The sequence below is a fragment of the Marmota flaviventris genome, chromosome 18, assembly GCF_047511675.1.
Source record: "Marmota flaviventris isolate mMarFla1 chromosome 18, mMarFla1.hap1, whole genome shotgun sequence".
In the NCBI taxonomy this organism is placed as follows: domain Eukaryota; kingdom Metazoa; phylum Chordata; class Mammalia; order Rodentia; family Sciuridae; genus Marmota; species Marmota flaviventris.
Genome location: NC_092515.1, coordinates 4,830,511 through 4,845,591, shown reverse-complemented (window position 1 = coordinate 4,845,591; position 15,081 = coordinate 4,830,511). Strand labels below are relative to the sequence as shown.

The window sequence follows — 15,081 nt, the reverse complement described above, 5'->3', positions numbered from 1 at the left end:
ACATGCTCTGGGGCGGGTTTGCATTCAAGAGGGATGGACCATCAGACCATAGCCCAGGAGCTGCCACCAGAGGGGAGTCCAGGGGGTTTGAGGTCATTTCTCCAAGGACCAGTTCCCAGCACCACCTTCCTCCTAGTTCAGGATGCTTTGCTTCCAGCGGATTCTCAACCTGCTTACTACAGGCAAGGAGTGATCCACCGGAAGGTTCCCAGAGGAGGAAGGTCCCCGGTGAACTTCCGTGGGTCTTAGGGGAGCAACCAAGCCAGCCAGAGCACCTCGGAGAATCGGGATTTCAATGTGGCCTGCAGAGAGGGTCGGGGGAAGCGAGGGGAAGCAGGAGGCTGGGGATGAGCTGCGCTGAAGCAGGAAGAACCGGCCGAGGCTGGAGTTGTAAGGGGCACCTGCTGCCTGTTCTGGGCCGGCAGCGGTGTGAGCTGTGGGCCTGTGGCTGTTTCCTCACTGCAACTAGCAGTGCAGGGATTTGCCTCATGGAATAGACTGTGTTGGGGAGAGGCTGAGATACTGGAAACACCCATAAATCAGCGTTGAGCTCTGCCTTGGCTACACACCGTGCAGGCATTGGAGCCGCAAAGACAGCCAGGTGGACTCGGCCCTACTGCAGAGGGAACCCAGCCCGGCCTGCAGCCTCCATCTCTTGCTCTTGCCCTGAGCAGCCCTGGGGCTGCTGTGATTTGGGGAGGGGCTGTGGGGACCTGGACCCACTTCCACCAGGACCGACTTCCTTTCAGCGTTCACTCAGCCCTGGCTTTACCCCCTCACCATTTCAGGATATGCCAGGCCCTGCCAGGCCCCTGGCCTTCAGTCAGATGGGTCTTGCTGACAGTCAGGACCTCTCCCTGTGTCCCCACAACCAATAATGTCTGGTAAGCTTTATACTTTGCAGACCTAACTTTATCTCCAGAGTCCTTTGAGAAAACTGTTCCAATTTTAGTGTTGTCAAATCTATCAAGCCTCTGGATAGGCAGGATGAGTTGTCCTTGACATTGGGCCATAATCTCTGTTAAGGAACTTTTATTTTTTATTCAAAATCTCCAACAAAAGATGACTCTCAGAACACCAGACTTGTCCTATCTTGCTATATTTTCACGTTTTTGTTACAAAGATTCACATTGTGTGGTCATCTCTCAGTCCCAGAAGCAGGACAAGAAGGTCCTCTTCATGAGTGACCCCTATACTGACACTTGAGAGCGTCTCATTTTCTGCCTTTGACTATAAGCACCATCCTTGTGTACGTATTCTGAAATAAGAGTGGGTGCTTTAGAATCCTGTAAGAACATAACAGTGTGGCCCTGTGTATTTGGTATCACCAAAAAGGACTATATAAGTTTTCTTTTTCTCAGAGTTGGCATAATGCACAATTTGTCTCCTTCTGCTCCTTGACATCCTCTGGTGTTTTACGTTAGGTGTGTGTATGGTGAAGACCTTGAACAGACTGACCCTTACTTTGCACGACTTGACTTATGATATTTCAACTTTACAGTGGTACAAAGCAGGGCTGGGGATACTGCTCCGTAGAATAGTGTTTGCTCAGCCTGCACAAGGCCCTGGGTTCAGCTCCCAGCGAGTCCCGCCATTATCAGGGTAAATGAGGGATCCATGGTAGTGTGCTGAGCCCCTGAGCTGTGCTGTCCCAGGGTTAAGGGTCTGATGTGCACCGCCATCATGACCCAAGGAGCTCCTGTGGCTGGGATATTAACCCAAGCTGACTCTGTCTCTAACTGAAGCATTTATCCAATACTCTGTGCCACACTGGACTTGCCCACTCCTTTCCTCATGGCCACTTGAACGTTTAGGAGACAACATTGCTGTTTATTTACGTTTGGGTGCTGCTTGAAAACCCATCACTGCTTTTGTCTTAGCACTTAAAAAACCCAACGAGTTTGGGTTTCGAGAAGGGCATGTATGTGGTCTGTCTTCGGTCCACCCTCTCCACCATCCACCAAGGACCAGCGTCTGGAGAGCAGGATGGACAGCGGGAAGGCATGAGCCAGACAGAAGCCAGGGGCATGGCCTCCAGGAGGAGGGTCGCAGCTGCAAAGCTGGGGTGGTGTGAACCAGTGTGGAGGGTCCAGGGAATGGTGAGGTTTGCAGGGAGACCATCAAGAGCCCGGAGAACCAGAGGAAGGAGAGGCCTGTGACAGGTTGTCTGAGGCCAGGAAGAAAGTCATTCTCAGCTCTTAGGCTGTGCACAGGCCCTCTGGACACCCCCAAAAGGGGCCGAGGAAGGGACTGGGGAGGAAGAGAGATGCTGGAGCCCTTGGTGGACATGGTGGGGTGAAGAGATGACCTGGAGAGCACAGTGGTCGTCACAGCATGAACCCGATGCTGGGCAGAGGAGCTGGCCTCTCCTGGAGGGACTTCCACAAGTTGCTGGCCAGTTCCTGCCCGGGTCCCCCAGCCTCAGGGGAACTTGCCAGGAGAAGGAGGAAGCAGCTGCCCTGCAGCGCACCTCTGCTGTGGCTTCCACGTCTCGGTTTCTCTGACTTACAGGATGGGAAATGAGGACAGAGGTGAGGTGGCTCTCTTGATAATAATGCCCCAGAAGGCGCTGGGGCCGGTTTGAGCCCAAGTCTCTCCATCCCGCAGTGGCCCTCTCTGCTCGACCGGGGCCGCACTTTCAGTTTTGGGTGGCGATGCTTCCTGCTTCCGCAGTCAGTCCTGACTTCTCCTCTCCTCCCGCCAGGCCGGGCTCTGGGGTGTCCTCACTTGCTCGTCCTGATCTCTGAGTAGTCTGTGCTGCTGGTGGCCTCGCGCCCGCGAGGCATTGCCGACGGGGTCCCGTGGAAGCTGAGCGTGGCGTAGTGCATCTCCTGCTTCCCTGGGGGGACAGCGCCCCCAGCCGGGCAGGCTTGGTCCCCAGAGCTGTCGGGACAGGACTTCTGCCTGGGACCCTGGAGGGGAGGAGGGAGAAAGGCGGAATCAGGAGGCGGGCAAGGTGGGGATCCTCACCTGCGAATTCTTAACCCCAGTCGCCGGGGCATCTGCTCCCCCTACGGCAGCAGGCGCAGTCGCCCTCGGCGGCTCCGGGGTCTCGCCCTGCTCCTTCCTCAAGGTGGTCGATGCGGAGTTGGCCTCCTTGGACCCCTTGTAACCGCTTCCCGACGGGGCAGCCGGGCAGCTTTCCTGACTTGACCTGGTGCCCGCCCCCAAGCAGGTGCCTGTCGTCACTGCGTGACCCCACGGAGCCCATCGGCTTGCTCTAGAGCCCAGGGGCAGCCCCCCTCTCCAACAGCCGCGACCCGTGAGGGCGGCAGCCTGCAGGTCCCGCCCGAGCCTGGTGGAGGCGTCCTGCGCCGCCCCTCCCGCTGCCCCCGGGACCTGCCCTCTTCTCTCCGGGTCCCCAGCACCGCTCCGCCGCTGCACTGCAGGTGCTGGGCCACCAGCCTGCGCTGTGACTTGACCCCACGCCCAAACCGGGCTCTCCTGGCCAGCGCTCCCCCCAGAGTGGCCGTCTTGGTGGGAATGAACCGGATGCTGGCCAGATGGGAGCCACAAGGCACCTGCCCATATAAACAAGGGCCGCCAGGTCACAGGGGGTCCTGGGGCATCCAGCAGTCCATCCGAAAAGAGGTGTCCTGCGGAAGGCACCTGTGAACAGCCCCAACCAGACCCCTCAGGTGCCCTTGGGAGCTGAGGTAGGGGACCACTCCCCAAGAGACCCCAGGTCCAATTGGGGAAAACATCTCATGGCTCAAGGGGAAGTCGGGCTGAAGGGACAAGGGCTGAGGGACATCAGATCCTGGAATTCCTCTTCTCTCTGGGTAAAAATAGGGGCAAAAAAATTGTTTTCAATTTTTCACCCCCCCCCCCCCCCCCCCCCCCCCCGCCGAAGCTTCGGCACAGGGAAACCGAGACTGAAGCCCCACTGGGAAGACAAATTAAAAAAAGAAAAAACAGAGAGAGAGAGAGAGAACAACCCCAGGATATCCTGTGATAAGTACAGGATATGAAGGTGCAAAATAGCTTGGTGAAACGTGTAGCTGCATATTTTCAAAAAGGGAATGGAAAAATCACAAATATGTTCTTAATGACCCAGAATGAAAATTTAGATCTATAGAAAATACCAACATTTTACAGAGTAGAAGGAAGAGTGACCAAGAGATAAGAAAGTGTTCTCTGTGAGACAGAGGCATTGATTTTTAAGTAAGAAAGAAGGAAACCAAAACATTAGAGAAGTAGAGCCAAGTAAAATTAAAATGTGAAATCTCCACATCAATGATCACAATCAACACCGACAGGGTAAACGCAAGAGGGTGTCACAGGACACTCTTGAACAGCTGCTTACACACCATGTACAAAAACCACTGCTAAAGCATAAATATTTAAAATGTTGGGGAAAATGAGGCTTGAAAAGCATAAGGCCCCATCTAACCCACCACAAATTTGGGTAGCTGTGTTAAGATCCAACCAAATAAACTTTAAAGCATGTGTGATCAGATGTTCAATACACTGAGAATTGAGGCTTCTAAAATAAATAGTTTTAATTAAAAGCACATAGATATAAGAAACACATGGTAGATCTGCAGGGAGGAATTGACAAATATGTTATCATCATCTAAGATTTTAAGACACGTTTCCCGAATATTTGCAGATCAGGGAATCTATCAGAAAAGATCTGGATTTAAATATTACAATGAATGCACTGGTCTGGGAACTTTTATCTATAATTTAAGAAATAAAAATATGCATATTCTTAAGCACACAGGAAACATTATAAAACCTCATTAGGTACAGGTCACAGATCAAGCCTCAATACAACGTAAAATTCGGTATAATAAAGACCATGCATTTTCACCAAAAGGCATCTAGTTAGGATCTTTTATGGAAAGTTGTCTAAAAATATCTGTATAATTTTTTAAAACACCAAATAATGTAAGATTCCAAGAAGAAATTTTGATGAGCTCTAACATATCTGGAACTGATTTGATGTAAAAATAACATATCAAAACTTGTGGTGTTTTAAAGAAATGCATCCATAACTACTTTCATAAAGAAGAAAGAGCTATAAGTTAATAAGCTAAGTATCCCGCTTAAAAATCAGTGACGCACATCAGAATGAACGGAAGGAAGCAGAAGGCAGGGGCTGAGAAAATGAGAGCAAAACCAAACCAGGTAGAAAACAAAGGTGCAGTGAGAAAGTCAAGCATCCCAAAAGTTGGTTCTCTGAAACTGATAATAAATAAGAAGACAGTGAGATCTACCTAGAGAAAAAGAGAGAAGTCACTGGGCACTCTACCAGGAGTATAAAAGGGGAAGTAAACTCTCTAAACTAGTACAGAGACTGCAGAATGCACACACACATGACCTTTGTCAAAAAAACTAACATGTCCCCAGGAAAAAGCTCACTGAACAACACATAAAATGACTCATCTAGGAAAATGGAGTGAGCCCTTGACATCTATCAGCCTGTCAAGAAGTGAGCCATCCCAGATTCATGCACTCTCTTCCAGACGATAGAAAGGAGCAGTTGTCTTCACCACCTCAGTGTTATCTCAATGTGTGGGAAGCCGTTCTCGCACGTGATTGGGCACCTCCCTGCCTGGGTGTGAGGCTTTCCGGCCAAGCTGTGTCAGAACTAATCCCCACCCTTTTTAGGTGGGAGAGCCCATCCCTGTGGGGGTGTGACTGACCATTGACCCTGAGACCAATCACTGACCCTGACCTTGGAATGCTGTCCCCCTAGACCTTCATCGGATGGAATTTTCCCTTGAATTTCTTGTTCCCCAATAAAAGGCCACTCCCTGGAGTGCCCCTTCCTCTCTCCTGCTGGTCTCTTGTGTAAACCTTGCTACCCCACCGGGTGGCTCGAGGCAGGAGCCTCTCAGACCTGGTCAAGAAAAAGGTAAGTTGAGTTTATGTGTGTTTATTTTGATCTCACTAGTTAACTTCTATGCTTAGGACCTCTAGTATGAAGCTAGCGTGCTGGTCGCGCGGCAGAACAATGTCCAAACAAAGTCGACAGGAGAAGAAAGGAAGTGACAGGTCTGTTGATGTATAGAGAGGCAAAGACACTAACCAACTGAATCTACAGGGTACCAAAAACATACGCCCGGAACAATGTGGTTCTCCCAGGAAAGACAGAGTAGTTTCACCTGAGAAAAATCTTTGACAGAAGCGTGTAGTATGAGCAAGACCCAGGCTTCAATCCCCAGTACAACATCAACAAAAAATTCATCGTCACTAACAATGGTAATAGATTTAGGAGGGCAAAAATCCTATCAGTTGGATTTTATTTGAAATGTTCAATAAAAATTTATAATAAAAAATGTATAGTGATTTAGTGATAGAAAGAAATTTCCTTCACCTGAATAAGGTTGACAGAAACCAACCTGAATGGCAGGATAGTGAGTTAGAGAGTTCATTTCCCTCAAAGTCAGGAGTAACAAAAGATGCCCAAGGTCACACACTTCTCCTTGAGTTTGACCGGAGTCTCAGCCAGTGCATTAGAATAAGCAAAAGGAACAAAGGATATAAAGAGAAGAAATAAGCAGTCTGATCTTGTAGCTGACAAAAATCATCTAATTCGAAATCCCAAAGGATTCGAAGTAATACCCCACACCAACCAATATATGATGTTTTTAAATTTTAAAATTATTCAAAATAATTCAATTTATATATACAGATTATTTCAATTAATAGGCTAGCTTACCAAATCAACAGGATACAAGATAAATTAAAAATGTAATTTGAGCTGGGGATGTGGCTTACTTGTACAGCACTTGCCTAGCATCTGCAAGGCCTCAGGTTCAATCCTTGGCACCAAAACAACAATAAAAAATTAGTAATTTGAGTTTCACTCGATGAAGCTACTTAGACAGTGGAGCTGGTTCTCGGCACCCAGACATCTGTGGAGGTGCTGTGTCACCTGTGGAGGTGGGTGTCACCATAAAGTGATGCAGTCACAGAGAAGCCCTGGGGAGCCCACCAGAGGAGTTCAGCTCCATCTGTGTTGGAAAGAAAAAGCAGAAGCTCTGTGCTGACGGACAGTGAGGAAGTGAAAAGCATTTGTCTGCAGTTCAGTGGATCTCACCCTGTGGTCTGAGAGGTGGTGCAGCTTCTGTGGCTGCAGGCAGCCAGGTCTGTGTGCTTTCACTTCCCCTCAAAGTGAGTATTCAGGAAAGTGGGTAAATTGTTGAAATCTCATAGAAGAAAATACACCTACAGGGCACATGAGAGGAAGTCCAAAAGGATGAGCTGATTGTTGAAGAAAATAGAATCACACCTGCATCAAATTCAGCTGCTCTGACTCAGCAAATCATGACAGTCAAGGATAACATCTCTGAGATGTCATCTCTCTCTGAGAAAAGAACAGGTCAGCTGGTGCAGTGGTGCACGCCTGTAATCCCAGTGACCTGGGAGGCTGAGTGTTATGGTTTAGATATAAGGTGTCCTCCAAAAGCTCATGAGTGAGACAATGCAAGAAGCTCAGAGGAGAAATGATTGGGTTATGAGGAGCTTCACCCAATCAGTGCACTAATCCCCTGATGGGGAAACCAGTGACAACTGGATAGGGTGTGGCTGCAGGAGGTGGGGTGACCGGAGCCTGCCCTTCGGGTTTATATTTTGTCCATGAAGGGATCTCCCCCTCTGTCTCTGTCTGTTTCTCTCTGCGTCCTGGTGTGATGTCTCCAGTGGCTTCTCTCCGCCACACTCTTCTGCCATGAGGTTCTGCCTCACTTTGAGCTCCCAGGAATGAATGGAGCTGGCTCTCTATGGATTGAGACCTCTGAAGCTATGAGCCCCAGATAACCTTTTCCTCCTAAAATTGTTCTTGTCAGGTCTTTCAGTCACAGCAGCCAAATCGCTGACTGAGACACCGAGGTGGGAGGACGGCAAGTTCAAAGCCAGGCTCAGCAACGTAGCGAGACCATGTCTCAAAATAAAAAATAAAAAGGGCTGGCGGTGTAGTTCAGGGGCAGAGCATTAGTGAAGCATGAGCGAGGTCCTGGATTCAATCCCCAGCACTGCAACCAGTCAATCAATCATTAACAGATCAGCAGGCTCATGAAAAAGACCTAAGAATTCTTCAGCTACCAAAGTAATGAGACCCTAAATGACACCAAAGTCCTGCCTGTGATATTTTAAAAACCTCACATTTAAACAAAGGCTCTCACTCATCATTTAGGCAATATGAAATTTTTAAAAAATACACTTTTTAAAAGATAGATATTATAATAGCAACCCTAACCATATTTAGGAAGAAACATCAAAAGAGGAACAAGCCCTGTGTGGAGAAATCCTACATCTTCCTTGAAAACACTAAAAGAGATTTAAGATGAATATACTTGTGTCAATAAGAAGGATTCATAAATAAGCAAATTCTTCCCAAACTGACAAACAGGCTCAATGTAACTCCAATTAAAACACCAACAGAAGTCTGTTTTAAAACTTGACAGACTGATTCTACAGTCACATGAAAAACAAAGGGTCAAGAATAGCCAAGACTATTTGTGGAAGGAGACGGAGGAGGAGTCTTGCTCCATTAGACATGGGGGCCTTTCTGTTTACTCCTAGACCGTTCTGGCTCGGAGACAATAAACTTGGTTATTGCATCATAGCAGAGGCCACAGAAGGGGCCCGCTCCCACACGGTATGAGGATACATGACAGAGTGGCATGTGTGTCAACACAGGAAGTACCTGTGGGTACACACTGCACACCACACACAGACACCAACCCCAGGTAGGTTCAGTACTTAAATGTGAAAAGCAAAATATGAAAATTTTAGTAGAAACTTTACCCAAATATCCCAATCTTAGGATGGGAAAGATTTTCTTAAAAGACACTCAGTAGAATAAAGATGATCATGAATATGATCACATTACAATTAAGAACTTACGTTCATCCAAGGTCACCTTGGGAAAAGTGAAGGCCAACTACTCACTGGGAGGTACATATTTCCAGAAAAAAAAATTAGTGTATCAATACATAAAGCCCCCCAACAAATTCAAGTTTAATCTGACAAGATTGAACACTCAGTAGAGGAACGGGCTCCGGATGTGGCAGGCATTGCATAGAGAAGTGTTGACATGCCAGAGAAAATGTAAAGATTTTCATCTTCCTGGACACCAAGGAAATGCAAATCGACACCATAGTGAGAGAGTGAGACGAGAACACATTGAGACAAGCGGTAAAACCAACTACGAAGACTGAGGGCGTACCTCCTGGGTCTCACAGGCACAGGTGGGAGTGTACGTGGATACCAGGGCTTTGGGAAAGTGCATGTCACAATCTTGTAAAGATGGACCTTCACATACCCGTGACCCAGCCATTCAATTCCCACATGATGCTAAAGAAAAACTCCCTGAATCTGGAAACAACTCAACTGTCCATCTGTCTGAGCCTAGATAATTGACATGATCACAAGATAAACTATTGTACATGAGGGGAAAATAAGCTGCAGTTCTACACAATAATGTGTCTGAATCATCAGTGTGATCCAGAGTCCACAAAGCAAGTCCAAGAAGAGTGAGCAGAACATGGCGCCCTTTGTGGGTTGGGAAAAACTAAGTGGAGTGTGCTTCTTATATGTACATGTCAGCACTAGGAGGAGGAGACCCAGAACAGCAGCCCTGGGCGGGGACCAAGCAGCCACACAGGCAGGGTGAGGTATCAGCCATCGCCCACGCCTTCGGCCTCGGGCTGGAAGGAAGGCTCACGGTGTTTCACATATTATGAATAAAAATGAGGGAGTAAGAGTGAACAATGGTTGTTCCTGGGCTAAGTGCTTATCAGGAACCAAGCACCGTGGGTAATTCCATCAGGGGTAACGTGGACCTGGTTCTATGAAGGGGAACATGCTAGACAGGGGCAGGCTGAGGGAGAGCCAGCCCTGGTCCTGAAGAATGTCACCAATACAGTGAGAGGGTGGAGACAGGTGAAGAGGGCATCATGAGCCCCTCAGCACAGGGAGGCCTGCAGGACCCTGGGGACATGGGGGGGGGTGCCCGCAGGGAGGGAGACGTGGTTTTCCTGGAGTGGGAGGTTAGAGCTGAGGGTTAGACCAGGGGGCCTGGTAGAAAGGGGGAGGAAAGGGTGTTCCAGGCAGGAGGAGCTGTGCATGCTGAGGCCAGAGCTGGAAGTGTGTGTCTCTGTGTGTGGACGGTGAGAAGGCCACTGTGGCTGGACCAGAGGACAGGACATAGTGGGGGCTGGCCATCAGGTGGTGGGCCCGGGAGTGCAGACCTGATTCTCCCAGCAATGGGGCAACAACTCGGGGGCTCTGGGTAGGCTGGAAGGTAAGAGCTTTGGGGAGAAGGTTCTGGCAGCCTGTGTCCAGGGTGAAAGGCGGAGGCGAGGAGGGAGGTAGACTGAGTGTCCAGCAGAGTTCGGGCAGGAGGATGAGTAGAGGGCCAGTTAGCTTTCTTAGAAGGAAGGCTGGGCAGACATAGCCCTTACTGGCTCCGGGAGATGAAGGCCGAGAACAGGAGAGAGGACACCTCCTGGGTCTCTGCCAGGTGACCAGGGAGGAGCAGGTGTGGGAAATGCTGAAGGCCTCAGTGTGGACGTGCACAGACGTCCCCGCCCCCCCACATGACCCAATGCACATCACTCACCCAGGGGACGGTGTCCATGACAGGGTCCCTGTCATCCATGACCTCTGGTTTCCCAGGCCCGTGCTTTCTGCAGGACTTCACTCTGAGGGAAGGAACACACGGGCAGTCGAACCAGCTCCAGCACAAGTGGGCAGCCTGCCTCTGGCCCGCGAAGATGGAGAACCCAGCCGACCCAGAGGCCTGGACGTGAAAGGACTCCATCCCGTGCACACCCAGGGACGAGGCTGAGTGGCCTGAGCCTGCATTTCCACTCCTACAGGACCCCCTTATACGTAAGAACTTGCTTATGAATGATCATAGGAGTGTTATTCATCATGGCCAAGAGGTGGACGCAACCCAAGTGCCCATCACATAGTGAATGGGTGAAGGAAATATGTGTCATCCATACAGTGGAATATTACTGGAGCCTTGTTTTCTTTTTCCAATGCTGGGGTCTAACCAGAGCCCTGAGCATGGCGGGCACGTGCTCCTCCACTGGGCTCCAGCTCCAGCCCCCAAGCAGTGCCCTTTAGGAACCAAGAGGGTTGAAGCTCTGACACGGGCTGCAACCTGGGAGAACCCCGAAGACACTGTGCGAAGTGAGAGGATCCAGACGCAAAGGACTAGTACCGTAGGGTTTCACCTACGCCAAGCCAGGGACAGAAGAGGTTAGGGCGGGAGGAAAATCGGGGGGGGGGGGGGTGACCATGAGAGGGAGCGGAACCCTTTTTCACTTTGGCCTCATGAAAACCTTCGAAATTGATGGTGGCGATGGGTGCGTTCCTCTGTGAACACGCTGAAAGCCCTTGAGCTATTCACCTTCAGCCCTTAGATGGCAAGTACCCGCAGCATGGACCAATAAGGCTGTCAGGAATGAGAACAGAGGCCCCTCTGCATCTACTGAGTGTGGCGTTTCTGGGATCCAGGGGCCCCTCGCCTGCTCACGGCCACGTACCTCCCTGTCCTTTCCTAGTGGATTCTCGCGATCTGGTGGGGCCTCAGCAGCCATTCTGCATTGGCCTGAGCTCCTTATGCTAGAAGCAGGGCTCAGCCACAGTTTCTAGCTCTCCACCTCCTCCTGTCCCTCAGTGTGCTCCACCAGACATCTGCCTCAGCCCCTCCCTCCTGGAGATCACAGCTGCAGACAGCACACCTGAGTGGCCCCTGCCCCCACACCCTGCATGGACGCACAGATGTCACCCTGTGAATGTGACTCCCTGGGACTCACATTCACCTGCTCCATTAAACCCCTCTGACACCGCCTGACTGGATAATGCCTTACCCCCCCCCAAGGAGCCGGGGTGCTCCTTGACTGCCATGCGCATGACCTCAGGCACCTGCACCCCCCCAAACCCAGGGTCTGTGAGTAGTAAAATCTTTATTTCCATCCTGATCATTGGAGCCCTTCTCCGCATCTTAAAGATCCTGAATCACAACTCCGGGGACCAAGACTTACATGCAAAAGAAGACGAGGCAGAGACAGAGAGAGAGCAGGGCCCCTGCACCAGCACCTCCAAGGGCTGCGAGCAACACCCCTGGCCTGGACCTTCCTGCAGAGAAGAAGGACAGAGGACTCACTCTCCCCGCTCCTGGTGGAGCCGCTCAGGGCTGGCTCAGTCAGGAAGCCAAGGGCCCAACTCCCAGCCGCTTATTCCAGACCCAGCCCCCGTCCCCAGATCCAGGAGGCTCCCCTCAGACACCCTGTCTCCCTCCACAACAGGCCCCTGACCTGGCAGCAGCAGGACGGTGGCGCTCTGGGTGCCCTGGGCGTTCTGGGCCTCACAGCTCAGCCTGAGGTCGGAGCTGAGCGCCCCGTGGAGGCTCAGGGAGCTGTTGGCCCAGGGCCCCACGGAGCTGGAGGTGACCCTGAGGGAGGCATTGCTGCTGTTCCCCTCCAGCAGCCCCTCCCCCAGCCGCCAGTGCAGGGAGGGGGCCGGCCAGGCGCGGGAGGAGCAGTTGCAGAGCAGAGCCTGGGCCTCCCAGGAGCAGGAGGGTCCCAGCAGCCTTGGGGGGTCTGTGGGGAAGGAGCAGGAGGGTCAGCAGGTGCCCCTCCTCCAGAATCCAGATGTCCACATCTCAGGGTTCCCGAACTCACAGGAGAGCCTCACAGAGACACTGTGGGAGCCCAGTGCATTCTGAGCTCGGCAGGTAAAGGCCTCTCCTTCCGCAGCCCCTACTCGGGGCAGGTCCAGGAGCCCAGTGTCAGAGACCTGGGAGACGTTCTGGGTGGAGGACCTCTGGAACCAGCTCAGCTGGGCCGCAGGGTTGCTGTCTGCAGCACAGCACAGCACCACAGCCTGGCCTTCCAGGAAAGCTGGGGGGAAAGAGGTGCTAAGAGACCGCCAGTGGGGGACTCAGGGGACCCTGCTCCCAGGTCTGACTGGACCTCCCCACTCCCTTGGCCCATCCCCACTGGATTCCTGTCGGTTCTCAAAGGCTGGGCCTTTACACCCTGGAGACTTTGGCTGCGAGTCTTGAGAGGAGACTCAGCGTCTCACAGGGACATGTGTGGACTGTGTGGCAGAGAAATCAGAGAGCCCTGTGGCCTTGGGAAAGAGGGTAGGTCAGTGCAGCAGGACCAGGACTCAGGAGGCCAGCGCAGGGGCAGGAGCCCCCAGAGCCGAGCCATGGTGAGGTGGGGTGGCATGGATCTGTGGGTCCTGGAGATCCTAGTAAGAAGTGGACCTGGCAGGGACAGGGGACAGGCAGGGTCCAGAGACTGCTTGTGACTTTGAAAAGAACCTAGTGTGTGAACGTGGGGTGCACAGAGGGTAGGTGATGGAAGGGGATGGTTCTTTCTTCCTGCTCCTAAATCCAATTCCATTAAGCTTGAGTCCCCTGTACTTGGAGGTGGTCTCAGCTGTGGACAGGAAGAGCGCTTTCCTACCTGTGCCGTTTCTGAAGAGGATGTGGATGCTGAAGTTCTGAGGGGCATCTGGGAGGAAAGACAGGGTCCTGCTTCAGAGTGAGCAGTGGGAAGGGCGTGGGCCATGGAGGAGCCCAAGGGGGCCATGGACACCAGGAAGGGGGGGTGCTGTCCCTCTGACCCCCCCACCTGGACTCCAAGCGCTCAGTTCCACAAACAAGTTGTCTGACTTTATCCTTCTACATTCCTACACACACCCACCCACACCCACACCCACACACACACACACACACACACACCCTGCTCACAATACCCTGGGGACCCCGCTGGCCTCCTGCACTCACAGGACACATTGAGCTGGACGGTGCTCTCCGTGGTCACCTCAGATCCCTGCAGTTTCACCTGGCAGGTGAGGTTGGTGTCGTGGTCCTGGGGCCGTGGGGTGAGGCTGAGCACTGAGGACTGCAGGGCCCCGGGGGCCATGGAGCTAGTGACCGCCCCTGTCCAGGAGAACTGGAGAGGCCTTCCCCCTTCACAGGACCCTGGCAGGCGGCAGCTCAGGCTTGTGGGGCGGCCGGACTCCAGAGGCTCCAGAGAGTGGATGACGGGCTTCTCTGTGAGGGCTGAGGAGGAGAGAGCGAGATGCCTGGGCCCCAGAGAGAGGGGACACCCAGGGGGACGCTGAGAGTGACTGGAGCCTCAGGGCCCGAGCTGGCCCTGGGTCCCGTACCACCTCTGAGCACCCCGGCCCCAAGACCAGAGCAGGGACAGCTCTAGCGTCCTGACCCTGTTCTAACCCAGGGGTCTTCACTACCTGGGTACCATCCTGGGCCCCGCCTACCTGTCACCTGCAGAGTCAGCTTCTTGTCTCTGAAAGTATATCTTGTATTCCATCCTACATCTGCCATCAGGACGTAGCTTCCTGTGTCCTTCTTCTTGGCGTCTCTGATGAGCAGAGAGCAGTTGTTGTCCCTGACGTCCCCAGGGAGATGGAATCGATTCCTGTGTTCTGTTCTGACGTCCATGTCTGGGTTGTTTGTGGCCACAGGACCATCATAGTATGTCCCGACCCGTTTCCGGAACCAGTAGATGTAGAGCTTGCTGGGGGGACTCCACCCACTCCAGGGGTAGGAGAAGGAGCAGGACACCAGGGCACACAGCCCAGCCTGCACTGTCACCGACTCCTGCAGCTGGAGCTTGTACCCTGCATCTTCCTGCAGGGACCCTGGGGGGACACAGAGGCTCAGCTCAGCCCCGCCCCCACCCTGGCCGCCCCTCCCTCAGCCCACTCACCTGCCCAGAGCAGGGGCAGCAGCAGCAGGGGCAGCATCCTGCATGTGCCAGGGCCGGAGCCAGTCCAGGGTCCTCTGAAGCTGGGGTGGGGCAGGACAGAGGAAGCCCTGGCAGGAAGCCAGTGGTGAGTGACAGCTGTGGTCACCCACCAAAGGGGAACTCGGTGCCTCGTGCTGCTGGTGCTGAGGTGGGGCTGGGAACCAGCTGCCTCCCCAAGCCTACAGTTGCCTCAGGGATGAGCTGAGGTCCCCAGAGGGTGGAGTCTTGTCCAGACAGGAAGCTGGAAGTGCCTCCCTGCAAAATGGTGTAAATCAGCAGTGGATCATCAAGGGTGGATGCAGATGGCAAAGAGGAAGGACAGCTGGAC

At 52.5% G+C, this 15,081-nt stretch overlaps 1 protein-coding gene across 1 annotated transcript; it reads right to left on the bottom strand.

Moving 5' to 3' along the window:
- Positions 1 to 1,809: 1,809 nt before the first annotated feature.
- On the bottom strand, positions 1,810 to 14,822 carry LOC114080060 (sialic acid-binding Ig-like lectin 5). Its single transcript, XM_027921591.2, has 9 exons — positions 14,715 to 14,822; positions 14,263 to 14,646; positions 13,766 to 14,044; positions 13,443 to 13,490; positions 12,651 to 12,869; positions 12,285 to 12,569; positions 12,012 to 12,105; positions 10,577 to 10,658; positions 1,810 to 2,912 (listed from the first exon to the last, which is right to left on the bottom strand). The coding sequence occupies exons 1-9, from the start codon at positions 14,749 to 14,751 to the stop codon at positions 2,724 to 2,726; spliced, it is 1,617 nt and encodes a 538-aa protein (XP_027777392.2). The 5' UTR covers positions 14,752 to 14,822; the 3' UTR covers positions 1,810 to 2,723.
- Between the last annotated feature and the right edge of the window lie 259 nt (positions 14,823 to 15,081).